The following is a 14,034-nucleotide window of genomic DNA, read 5'->3' as shown; positions in this document are numbered from 1 at the left end:
ACCTATAAACTATTGTGGCTGTATAATTAACTGTAGTTTTTTGATGCACTATAATGTTAAAATACATTATATTTGATAACATTTTTGTTCAATTATTTGATTTAGTGTAGAATTTTATTCTATGTCAATGCCAAACTGAACTAAAACTCAGAATTGATGCTGCAACATTGCGACGTTTTGATGTCACAAATTTAAATGACGTATGTCCAAAAAAAATTTTGAGCAGACTATACTTATTTATAGCCAGTATATAGCAGCTGCACGATGTAATATATATTACTGTGATCAATAAATATTAAGACATAGTAAGAGAATAGTAGTAGTATATTAAGATTTTTTCAATACAGCTAAATTGTTTTAAAATTATTGTAGCAGATAAGGATATAAAGTATCAAAGGTATGAAGGGAAGAATGGCATCCGAAAAAGTGCATTCTATGCGGAATAGTTTGATATATGAATAGCAACTATTTTTGTCTTATTGTGTTTCAAGGCATGAACATTTTGTTTTAAAATATTTTAGTGATAAACCTGCATTTTTGCACATTTAAGAAACATAATTGATAATGTAGATTCTTGAATATATATCAAAATTTATTACTTTCCAATTCTTACTGCAGTATATTAGTTGAGATAGTTATTTAAAGACAATTATGCATCTGGCGATTCTGGTTTTTTCACTCTCACAATATGCCACCCTATTACACAACATTGGTCCTTTTCATTTAATATTATTGGAAAAATCCTTTTGGTCTGGTTTAACTCTATTGGATTTCTGATAACGCGTCAAATATATCATTTTGACTTGATCTGGAGAATTAAAACGGGTCATAAAATGTTTTGAATGACATTCTGGAAAAAAGAATTACAACTTTGTAGGAAATATTAGTATAAGTGCTATAAATATTAGTATCACATGGGAATTTCATTCATGGAGTCTAAAGAGGGAAAGAAATAAATTCTTTGCATTTGTTTTGTCTTTTATTTCAGTTTACAGAAAATATAATTAAGAATTTCAAGAAATACTTATAAGAAATCATTGGTATTAGTTAAAGAGTAATAACGATAAATTTTGTTATATCGCAATTATGTAGGGTAAAGTTGTTTTTGCAGAATTTTTAGTAGTTTCCCTCAAAGTTGTTCAAGTATAATGTCCTTTAAAACCTTTAGAACTTTAGACAAAATCAAAAATCAGTTGGAACTAAGTCAGGAGTATAGGGAAGGTGTAATATATGCTGATTTCTTGTTGGACAAGTCGCGAATAGTCAATATAACGTGACGATTTAAGACTCTTAGCAATGACATTCAAATTATATTCCTTATTGACTTTTTCTAGCGGGCAATTAAAATTAGTTCATAACAGCCGCTATGAGCTGTGATATTTACGTAAAATGTGTTATTATGTACTTACATTTATCTTGATCGTCGACATGTATTGGTAACAATTCGTAATATCGATGTTGCTAACTCGTAGATTATCTGATCTACATTTAAATTCAAGCTGTTTGTTTAATGTATACAGACTGAAATCATAGAATGCTCAAAATTACATTTTTGATATTCATTGTTTGTGTAGATTTATTGCGAACAAATTTGGTAACAAAGTCCATCAACACTTTCAGAATCTCATGATGATGCTACTTCGTCATGTCCGAATTGTCAGTTTTGGTTACAATATTTTAACCTCGTCCCTTCTACACGGTATTGTCATGTTGTCTTTGAAAAGTTATGTAAAACATTTTTATTAATATTTATTACCAGCTGTTTTTCAATCAATGCCTAACTAAAATGAAAAAAAAAGATAACAGTAAAAATACAACAAAATAACAATAATAAAACTATAAAATACTCACTAAAACTGTCAGTCTCACTGTTTCACCGTTGTTTTTTGGACACGGTATCGCCATGTTGTCAGAACGATGACAAAAATTATGAAATATTATGAGAAGTATTTTGTTAATATTTAATGTACCACTTTTTCTCAACAAATGCCAAAAATCAGCTCCTGAGAATTTTTTCTATCAATAATAGAAATAAAATATGCTCACTATCATGCTCAGTCGATATTAGCTAAATGATTGGATAAGATTCGAATAAACCCATTAAAATATTCAATTTCGCTAGGACACAGGAACAAAGGCCATTGTGCCGTCTCATTCTTCAGATTCCGGGTATTCTTCGGCGACCACCTGGGCCACGGTGGTCCATCGCTATACACCCCATATTTAACACGCGTTGAAAATCGCCCATTGTTTGTACTATTCACCGGTTTTCTCGTTACATTCGCTCGGGATGGTACAATGGACGAAATTCAACCGTAACAGTGAACCACCATCGTCGACCATCGGTCCGGTAGATGAGTTCATTTTTTTTTTCGTGCCTCTTAAAAGTCGAAAGTATTGAATTAAAATCGACTTTTTGACAAAACGATATCCAATTATCGAGTTTTTTGTACGAAATCTCTGTTTGGATTTGATGACGTGACTTTATAACCATTTGCATCGTTATGTAGTAATTTGGTCACACTCTTTATGGACATACGTGTACGGTAAATGCTAAAATCTATATAGTCTATTCAAAATAGTAGTGACACACGTGACCTACCAAAACGTCGCAATTTTGCAGCGGCAACTCTAAGTTATAATACATATTGGCTCTGACATAGCAACGTTCTAATCTAAATAAAATAATGAAACAAAGATGTAATGTATTATAATTTATTTTAACATTATAGTACGTCTAATGCATATATTGTCGTAGAACTCAAAAATGCAATTAATTATACAGCCGCGTTAATTTATAAGTTAGAGTTGTTTTATTATATATACATTGAAGAGTTCTAGGCTCTTTTTTATGTAGTGATATCCCCCGAAGGCCTAATCCATCTAATTAACAATTGTATATCTGAGTAATGTATTTTACATTCATTAGAGAGCATATTTATGTTTTATGCTTAGTTCTTGTTTCCTTCGATGCAATATTTCCTTGTAAAGTCATTATGATATTACTATATTTCTCCTTAGTTTGTCGTGTTACTAACTGTATACATCTCTCTTGATAAAACTATATTAAAATCACTGCATTATCCTTAATGCATTTGCCATATCTTCAAAACAGTTAATAATATTTCTCTCCTCATACATTTTAACCAAATGATCATGCAATTTCTGAACAATAACACACATGCTCATAAAGCTTTTACACTCTATAACACAATTTCCTACAACTAAAGTATATTAATTGTATACTGACCTTTAATTGTTTCCTCTTTCATCACCCTGTCTTGCTACCGTTTGTCAATTTCTTCTTCAATGTGTCTGATTGAGCTCACACAAACCGAAGCTGTTATTTTAGACAATGCCTCTTTTCATAAATCCAAACAGTTTTGGTTTGAATATACTCCTGGACCTGAATACCAATTGTAATAGTTCTTTGCAATACCCTATATCAACTCATTTAAATTAAAAATGCAGTGATAGGGAGGAAGACGTAATACTCTGTAACCACAACGTTCAGCAAACTGATCTACCATGTATCTTTCCTCAGGCTTATTTCTAAAAAAGTAAATTACATAAAATGCAATTAAATCTTTCATTTATATTTACAGACTAACAATTTGAATTAGTTTTTTCTTTAATATGGTTTCCTCGAAATGTATTTTATATACTTTAAGTCATTCCTTAATTGCAGCCTTTGTTGGGATTTTCTCCACCAGTGTACTATATATATGGTAGATATGATACATTGTACATAACATTAACTGATAGTTCCTCCAAGTTCTTTAAAACTGATATTCAAACTACTGCAAAGACAAGTTTTTTGTTATGCTAGCTACAATCAGTTTATAGTTAGATTTCACATTACTCAAGAAGTGACGACTTCTTTACCTGATATCCTAGATTCACTTTATTTGATTAAGTTAACATAAGTTTGGTAGCTCAGTTTGTCTTAACATGAGTAAATTCACCATCTTCAGAAATTTTTACGAACTGATCCGTTTCATACAAGCCCAAAAATACTTTGAATATCTACTAAAATTTAATATAATTATTTTTCTTGCTGGCTGTCAAAGTATTCCAATGTTTTTTTTTTAACCAACATTGACCGATTGAAGTATAGAAACATATAAATATGAATAAATGAATAATAAATAATATTTAAATTAGTATAATGATGAACTAACTTTCATCCAGTATTCGAAAAAGATCAATAATTTTACTCATGTAGAAATCCCCTTAAATTTAATTCAATACATCATTTTTTCATTATCCAAAATTAGGCGTAAAAATATTAATGCCAACTATTTCCATTCCAAACAAAACAACTCAATTATTTTCGATATATAACAAAATATAACTTAAAATATCTTATCATAATAATCCTTCCGAAGCTGAATTATATTTACAAAACTATAATTAGTATTATATAATTACCAAAACTATTTATAATCGTTGATACAAAGCAAGAATGAGGATATAAAATTGGAAGGTTTAGCAAATAATTTCGTTGAAAAGATATAACTCATCGGTCATTGAACCATTGACACTACATCTTCAGTTGGTAATGGATTCCATTTTTGTAAAATAACTGAGTTTATATAATTTTAATGAATGAAGTTTGGAGATGTGCTTTATTGTATAAGTAAATAAAAATTGCTGTTTACTCGAAAAGAACTAAGGATCCGACGGGAACCAGATAGTTATTTTACTGTGATTTTTTCCTAAATAATTTGAAACTACTTATGTGGAGAAGATGAATTTTTTAAAAAGTTTTCTTAATCTCATGACATACCATTAAATGAAAAAGTTAGATGTTTTTAAAAGATTGTAATCATATGCAGAAAGGTTGTTGCCATTTAAATAGCAAGAACACTTATTAGATTCTTAAAAGTCCGACGGTTACCATAAACTGTACATCATAATAATCTATTGAAAAAATTTGTTTATTAGTGTCTTTAATAGTTGGATTGATATTTATTCTCCATCCATAGCGTAGGCTAGAATTAAAAGACTATACATTTGATTGGTGTTTTTCATTATATGTTTTATTCTTTTTTTTCCTACGATCTTCCTCACAAATATATTAACAAAATATCAACAGTTCTTGTATATTACAGATTTGTACACTCTAAAATTAAATTAATAACATTTTATTATATACAATATATATATCAGTCCTATTCATTGAATAAATCACAGAAAAAACAAATTCTTACAAACTAAGAGTTTTTGAACATAAACATTATCGATGGCATTACATTTCACTTGTGATTTCGATTTCTCGACAACAAGTCCAAACACCAATACTGTACAAAACTAATACATGACAGGAACAGGTCTGCGTACATCGAAATTCGGCGGCGTCGTCGCCGTCGTCGGTATTGGTGGTGGTACCGAACCGACAGGATCGGCGTACTGCAATGCCGGAGGCGTTGGCAATGACGTGCTCATGGCCGGATACATTCCCATGGGATGTGAGTTTGCGAAGGTCTTAACGTGCGATTGTTGATATAAAGAGTTGTACAAAGATGGATGAAAGGTGGTCATTGACGGTGATTGGTGATGTTTGAAGTAACCGTAAGGACTGCCCAACGTCTCCATGGGATGGAAGTACGGTGAAAAGGGTATGCTGGGGAACGGCGTACCGTGCGTGTACCCAGAGCCGGGAAAACCCTTGGGCTTCCTCCTGGGCCTGTACTTATAATCCGGATATTCCTGCATGTGTAACGCTCTGAGTCGCTTCGCCTCGTCGATGAACGGCTTCTTGTCCTCCTCAGACAACAACTTCCATTCGGCGCCCAGGCGTTTCGATATCTCTGAGTTGTGCATCTTCGGATTGTCGCCTGATATCTTTCTACGTTGTATCCTCGACCAGACCATGAAGGCGTTCATGGGCCTCTTAATGTGCGGTTCGATTGTTGAGACGATATGCTGTTGTTGCGGTTGGATATCATCGACGGGAGAAGCACTGATTCGTTCCATGTTTTATGATCTTTTTTCTGTCAACTGAACTACACTGAACTGATACGATGGACACACTACGATGGACGAATCTAAACTGACTGGTGCACCTCAGAGCTAAAGGTAATGTAGGCCGAAGGGGAGGCGGAGCGTCGAGCACCGCGCGGCCGCGCCCCCGGACGCTCTCATTCGTTCGCTCGCCGTCCCCCACTCCGGCGGCGCCTGTGTTTTTTTGTTCTCCTTTTTGTTGTGCCGTCGTATGTAATAATATTCTTACAAAATATCTACCTGTTCTCGTTTTCTTGTATGCCAACGTAAAATATGGCCATTGTACGACGTTATAATCTTTGAATTAATGTCGTATTATTCGGGGTTCATTTTCGAGTACGGAGAACTGCAATAAATTCGTCCATTGTGCGGACAATCGGAAGTTCATTCATAACGCGTATTTGGATCCTGTCGGTTCGAGGTGGTTTGTTGGCACTTCTCGGACTTTGTCGCTCGACAAAATGATGTAGAGTGTAGTCGATAGTCAACATTCACAATAATCAAAACCAACTTACAAGCTATTAAAAAACGTGAGAGATTATTCTTGCTTCTTAACAGAAAGGAGTTTCTTTTATGTTTGTTTGAATTCGAACTAATTAAAATATTATTTTGGGATATTAAGTAGGACTAATTAAATAGGTTTCACAAAATTTTGGCTTAACAAATTGGTATAGAGTGCAGACAGCTAGTCGATAGTCAACATTCACAATAATCAAAACCAACTTACAAGCTATTAAAAAACGTGACAGATTATTCTTGCTTCTTAACAGAAAGGAGTTTCTTTTATGTTTGTTTGAATTCGAACTAATTAAAACATTATTTTGGGATATTAAGTAGGACTAGTTAAATATGTTTCACAAAATTTTGGCTTAACAAATTGGTATAGAGTGCAGACAGCTAGTCGATAGTCAACATTCACAATAATCAAAACCAACTTACAAGCTATTAAAAAACGTGACAGATTATTCTTGCTTCTTAACAGAAAGGAGTTTCTTTTATGTTTGTTTGAATTCGAACTAATTAAAACATTATTTTGGGATATTAAGTAGGACTAGTTAAATATGTTTCACAAAATTTTGGCTTAACAAATTGGTATAGAGTGCAGACAGCTAGTCGATAGTCAACATTCACAATAATCAAAACCAACTTACAAGCTATTAAAAAACGTGACAGATTATTCTTGCTTCTTAACAGAAAGGAGTTTCTTTTATGTTTGTTTGAATTCGAACTAATTAAAACATTATTTTGGGATATTAAGTAGGACTAGTTAAATATGTTTCACAAAATTTTGGCTTAACAAATTGGTATAGAGTGCAGACAGCTAGTCGATAGTCAACATTCACAATAATCAAAACCAACTTACAAGCTATTAAAAAACGTGAGAGATTATTCTTGCTTCTTAACAGAAAGGAGTTTCTTTTATGTTTGTTTGAATTCGAACTAATTAAAATATTATTTTGGGATATTAAGTAGGACTAGTTAAATAGGTTTCACAAAATTTTGGCTTAACAAATTGGTATAGAGTGCAGACAGCTAGTCGATAGTCAACATTCACAATAATAAAAACCAACTTACAAGCTATTAAAAAACGTGACAGATTATTCTTGCTTCTTAACAGAAAGGAGTTTATTTTATATTTGCTTGAATTCTAACTAATAAAAATGTTATTTTGGGATATTAAGTAGGACTAGTTAAATATGTTTCACAAAATTTTGGCTTAACAAATTGGTATAGAGTGCAGACAGCTAGTCGATAGTCAACATTCACAATAATCAAAACCAACTTACAAGCTATTAAAAAACGTGACAGATTATTCTTGCTTCTTAACAGAAAGGAGTTTCTTTTATGTTTGTTTGAAATCGAACTAATTAAAACATTATTTTGGGATATTAAGTAGGACTAGTTAAATATGTTTCACAAAATTTTGGCTTAACAAATTGGTATAGAGTGCAGACAGCTAGTCGATAGTCAACATTCACAATAATCAAAACCAACTTACAAGCTATTAAAAAACATGAGAGATTATTCTTGCTTCTTAACAGAAAGGAGTTTCTTTTATGTTTGTTTGAATTCGAACTAATTAAAACATTATTTTGGGATATTAAGTAGGACTAGTTAAATATGTTTCACAAAATTTTGGCTTAACAAATTGGTATAGAGTGCAGACAGCTAGTCGATAGTCAACATTCACAATAATCAAAACCAACTTACAAGCTATTAAAAAACATGAGAGATTATTCTTGCTTCTTAACAGAAAGGAGTTTCTTTTATGTTTGCTTGAATTCGAACTAATTAAAACATTATTTTGGGATATTAAGTAGGACTAGTTAAATATGTTTCACAAAATTTTGGCTTAACAAATTGGTATAGAGTGCAGACAGCTAGTCGATAGTCAACATTCACAATAATCAAAACCAACTTACAAGCTATTAAAAAACGTGACAGATTATTCTTGCTTCTTAACAGAAAGGAGTTTATTTTATATTTGCTTCAATTCTAACTAATAAAAATGTTATTTTGGGACATTAAGTGGGACTAGTTAAATATGTTTCACAATATTTTGGCTTAACAAACTGGTATAGAGTGCAGACAGCTAGTCGATAGTCAACATTCACAATAATCAAAACCAACTTACAAGCTATTAAAAAACATGAGAGATTATTCTTGCTTCTTAACAGAAAGGAGTTTCTTTTATGTTTGTTTGAATTCGAACTAATTAAAACATTATTTTGGGATATTAAGTAGGACTAGTTAAATAGGTTTCACAAAATTTTGGCTTAACAAATTGGTATAGAGTGCAGACAGCTAGTCGATAGTCAACATTCACAATAATCAAAACCAACTTACAAGCTATTAAAAAACGTGACAGATTATTCTTGCTTCTTAACAGAAAGGAGTTTCTTTTATGTTTGTTTGAATTCGAACTAATTAAAACATTATTTTGGGATATTAAGTAGGACTAGTTAAATATGTTTCACAAAATTTTGGCTTAACAAATTGGTATAGAGTGCAGAGAGCTAATCGATAGTCAACATTCACAATAATCAAAACCAACTTACAAGCTATTAAAAAACGTGACAGATTATTCTTGCTTCTTAACAGAAAGGAGTTTCTTTTATGTTTGTTTGAATTCGAACTAATTAAAACATTATTTTGGGATATTAAGTAGGACTAGTTAAATATGTTTCACAAAATTTTGGCTTAACAAATTGGTATAGAGTGCAGACAGCTAGTCGATAGTCAACATTCACAATAATCAAAACCAACTTACAAGCTATTAAAAAACGTGACAGATTATTCTTGCTTCTTAACAGAAAGGAGTTTCTTTTATGTTTGTTTGAATTCGAACTAATTAAAACATTATTTTGGGATATTAAGTAGGACTAGTTAAATATGTTTCACAAAATTTTGGCTTAACAAATTGGTATAGAGTGCAGACAGCTAGTCGATAGTCAACATTCACAATAATCAAAACCAACTTACAAGCTATTAAAAAACGTGACAGATTATTCTTGCTTCTTAACAGAAAGGAGTTTCTTTTATGTTTGTTTGAATTCGAACTAATTAAAACATTATTTTGGGATATTAAGTAGGACTAGTTAAATATGTTTCACAAAATTTTGGCTTAACAAATTGGTATAGAGTGCAGACAGCTAGTCGATAGTCAACATTCACAATAATCAAAACCAACTTACAAGCTATTAAAAAACGTGACAGATTATTCTTGCTTCTTAACAGAAAGGAGTTTCTTTTATGTTTGTTTGAATTCGAACTAATTAAAACATTATTTTGGGATATTAAGTAGGACTAGTTAAATATGTTTCACAAAATTTTGGCTTAACAAATTGGTATAGAGTGCAGAGAGCTAGTCGATAGTCAACATTCACAATAATCAAAACCAACTTACAAGCTATTAAAAAACGTGACAGATTATTCTTGCTTCTTAACAGAAAGGAGTTTCTTTTATGTTTGTTTGAATTCGAACTAATTAAAACATTATTTTGGGATATTAAGTAGGACTAGTTAAATATGTTTCACAAAATTTTGGCTTAACAAATTGGTATAGAGTGCAGAGAGCTAGTCGATAGTCAACATTCACAATAATCAAAACCAACTTACAAGCTATTAAAAAACGTGACAGATTATTCTTGCTTCTTAACAGAAAGGAGTTTATTTTATGTTTGTTTGAATTCGAACTAATTAAAACATTATTTTGGGATATTAAGTAGGACTAGTTAAATATATTTCACAATATTTTGGCTTAACAAAGTGGTATAGAGTGCAGACAGCTAGTCGATAGTCAACATTCACAATAATCAAAACCAACTTACAAGCTATTAAAAAACATGAGAGATTATTCTTGCTTCTTAACAGAAAGGAGTTTCTTTTATGTTTGTTTGAATTCGAACTAATTAAAACATTATTTTGGGATATTAAGTAGGACTAGTTAAATAGGTTTCACAAAATTTTGGCTTAACAAATTGGTATAGAGTGCAGACAGCTAGTCGATAGTCAACATTCACAATAATCAAAACCAACTTACAAGCTATTAAAAAACGTGAGAGATTATTCTTGCTTCTTAACAGAAAGGAGTTTCTTTTATGTTTGTTTGAATTCGAACTAATTAAAACATTATTTTGGGATATTAAGTAGGACTAGTTAAATATGTTTCACAAAATTTTGGCTTAACAAATTGGTATAGAGTGCAGACAGCTAGTCGATAGTCAACATTCACAATAATAAAAACCAACTTACAAGCTATTAAAAAACGTGACAGATTATTCTTGCTTCTTAACAGAAAGGAGTTTATTTTATATTTGCTTGAATTCTAACTAATAAAAATGTTATTTTGGGATATTAAGTAGGACTAGTTAAATATGTTTCACAAAATTTTGGCTTAACAAATTGGTATAGAGTGCAGACAGCTAGTCGATAGTCAACATTCACAATAATCAAAACCAACTTACAAGCTATTAAAAAACGTGACAGATTATTCTTGCTTCTTAACAGAAAGGAGTTTCTTTTATGTTTGTTTGAAATCGAACTAATTAAAACATTATTTTGGGATATTAAGTAGGACTAGTTAAATATGTTTCACAAAATTTTGGCTTAACAAATTGGTATAGAGTGCAGACAGCTAGTCGATAGTCAACATTCACAATAATCAAAACCAACTTACAAGCTATTAAAAAACATGAGAGATTATTCTTGCTTCTTAACAGAAAGGAGTTTCTTTTATGTTTGTTTGAATTCGAACTAATTAAAACATTATTTTGGGATATTAAGTAGGACTAGTTAAATATGTTTCACAAAATTTTGGCTTAACAAATTGGTATAGAGTGCAGACAGCTAGTCGATAGTCAACATTCACAATAATCAAAACCAACTTACAAGCTATTAAAAAACATGAGAGATTATTCTTGCTTCTTAACAGAAAGGAGTTTCTTTTATGTTTGCTTGAATTCGAACTAATTAAAACATTATTTTGGGATATTAAGTAGGACTAGTTAAATATGTTTCACAAAATTTTGGCTTAACAAATTGGTATAGAGTGCAGACAGCTAGTCGATAGTCAACATTCACAATAATCAAAACCAACTTACAAGCTATTAAAAAACGTGACAGATTATTCTTGCTTCTTAACAGAAAGGAGTTTATTTTATATTTGCTTCAATTCTAACTAATAAAAATGTTATTTTGGGACATTAAGTGGGACTAGTTAAATATGTTTCACAATATTTTGGCTTAACAAACTGGTATAGAGTGCAGAGAGCTAATCGATAGTCAACATTCACAATAATCAAAACCAACTTACAAGCTATTAAAAAAGGTGACAGATTATTCTTGCTTCTTAACAGAAAGGAGTTTATTTTATATTTGCTTCAATTCTAACTAATAAAAATGTTATTTTGGGACATTAAGTATGACTAGTTAAATATATTTCACAATATTTTGGCTTAACAAAGTGGTATAGAGTGCAGACAGCTAGTCGATAGTCAACATTCACAATAATCAAAACCAACTTACAAGCTATTAAAAAACGTGACAGATTATTCTTGCTTCTTAACAGAAAGGAGTTTCTTTTATGTTTGTTTGAATTCGAACTAATTAAAACATTATTTTGGGATATTAAGTAGGACTAGTTAAATATGTTTCACAAAATTTTGGCTTAACAAATTGGTATAGAGTGCAGACAGCTAGTCGATAGTCAACATTCACAATAATCAAAACCAACTTACAAGCTATTAAAAAACGTGAGAGATTATTCTTGCTTCTTAACAGAAAGGAGTTTCTTTTATGTTTGTTTGAATTCGAACTAATTAAAACATTATTTTGGGATATTAAGTAGGACTAGTTAAATATGTTTCACAAAATTTTGGCTTAACAAATTGGTATAGAGTGCAGAGAGCTAGTCGATAGTCAACATTCACAATAATCAAAACCAACTTACAAGCTATTAAAAAACGTGACAGATTATTCTTGCTTCTTAACAGAAAGGAGTTTCTTTTATGTTTGTTTGAATTCGAACTAATTAAAACATTATTTTGGGATATTAAGTAGGACTAGTTAAATATGTTTCACAAAATTTTGGCTTAACAAATTGGTATAGAGTGCAGACAGCTAGTCGATAGTCAACATTCACAATAATCAAAACCAACTTACAAGCTATTAAAAAACGTGACAGATTATTCTTGCTTCTTAACAGAAAGGAGTTTCTTTTATGTTTGTTTGAATTCGAACTAATTAAAACATTATTTTGGGATATTAAGTAGGACTAGTTAAATATGTTTCACAAAATTTTGGCTTAACAAATTGGTATAGAGTGCAGAGAGCTAGTCGATAGTCAACATTCACAATAATCAAAACCAACTTACAAGCTATTAAAAAACATGAGAGATTATTCTTGCTTCTTAACAGAAAGGAGTTTCTTTTATGTTTGCTTGAATTCGAACTAATTAAAACATTATTTTGGGATATTAAGTAGGACTAGTTAAATATGTTTCACAAAATTTTGGCTTAACAAATTGGTATAGAGTGCAGACAGCTAGTCGATAGTCAACATTCACAATAATCAAAACCAACTTACAAGCTATTAAAAAACGTGACAGATTATTCTTGCTTCTTAACAGAAAGGAGTTTATTTTATATTTGCTTCAATTCTAACTAATAAAAATGTTATTTTGGGACATTAAGTGGGACTAGTTAAATATGTTTCACAATATTTTGGCTTAACAAAGTGGTATAGAGTGCAGAGAGCTAATCGATAGTCAACATTCACAATAATCAAAACCAACTTACAAGCTATTAAAAAACGTGACAGATTATTCTTGCTTCTTAACAGAAAGGAGTTTATTTTATATTTGCTTCAATTCTAACTAATAAAAATGTTATTTTGGGACATTAAGTATGACTAGTTAAATATATTTCACAATATTTTGGCTTAACAAAGTGGTATAGAGTGCAGACAGCTAATCGATAGTCAACATTCACAATAATCAAAACCAACTTACAAGCTATTAAAAAACGTGACAGATTATTCTTGCTTCTTAACAGAAAGGAGTTTCTTTTATGTTTGTTTGAATTCGAACTAATTAAAACATTATTTTGGGATATTAAGTAGGACTAGTTAAATATGTTTCACAAAATTTTGGCTTAACAAATTGGTATAGAGTGCAGACAGCTAGTCGATAGTCAACATTCACAATAATCAAAACCAACTTACAAGCTATTAAAAAACGTGAGAGATTATTCTTGCTTCTTAACAGAAAGGAGTTTCTTTTATGTTTGTTTGAATTCGAACTAATTAAAATATTATTTTGGGATATTAAGTAGGACTAGTTAAATAGGTTTCACAAAATTTTGGCTTAACAAATTGGTATAGAGTGCAGACAGCTAGTCGATAGTCAACATTCACAATAATAAAAACCAACTTACAAGCTATTAAAAAACGTGACAGATTATTCTTGCTTCTTAACAGAAAGGAGTTTATTTTATATTTGCTTGAATTCTAACTAATAAAAATGTTAT

General features: G+C 30.8%; 1 protein-coding gene across 1 annotated transcript; it reads right to left on the bottom strand.

Annotated features, from left to right (window-relative positions):
• Nucleotides 1–5,015: 5,015 nt before the first annotated feature.
• On the bottom strand, nucleotides 5,016–6,068 carry LOC143202063 (SOX domain-containing protein dichaete). Its single transcript, XM_076413335.1, has one exon. It carries the CDS (start codon nucleotides 5,977–5,979, stop codon nucleotides 5,314–5,316), a length of 666 nt encoding a protein of 221 aa, XP_076269450.1. The 5' UTR covers nucleotides 5,980–6,068; the 3' UTR covers nucleotides 5,016–5,313.
• Nucleotides 6,069–14,034: the final 7,966 nt, after the last annotated feature.

The sequence above is a fragment of the Rhynchophorus ferrugineus genome, unplaced genomic scaffold, assembly GCF_030347505.1.
Source record: "Rhynchophorus ferrugineus isolate W39M unplaced genomic scaffold, kcgeb_rfMv2 rfM9, whole genome shotgun sequence".
Lineage (NCBI taxonomy): Eukaryota > Metazoa > Arthropoda > Insecta > Coleoptera > Curculionidae > Rhynchophorus > Rhynchophorus ferrugineus.
This window is presented reverse-complemented; position numbering and strand designations above follow the sequence as displayed.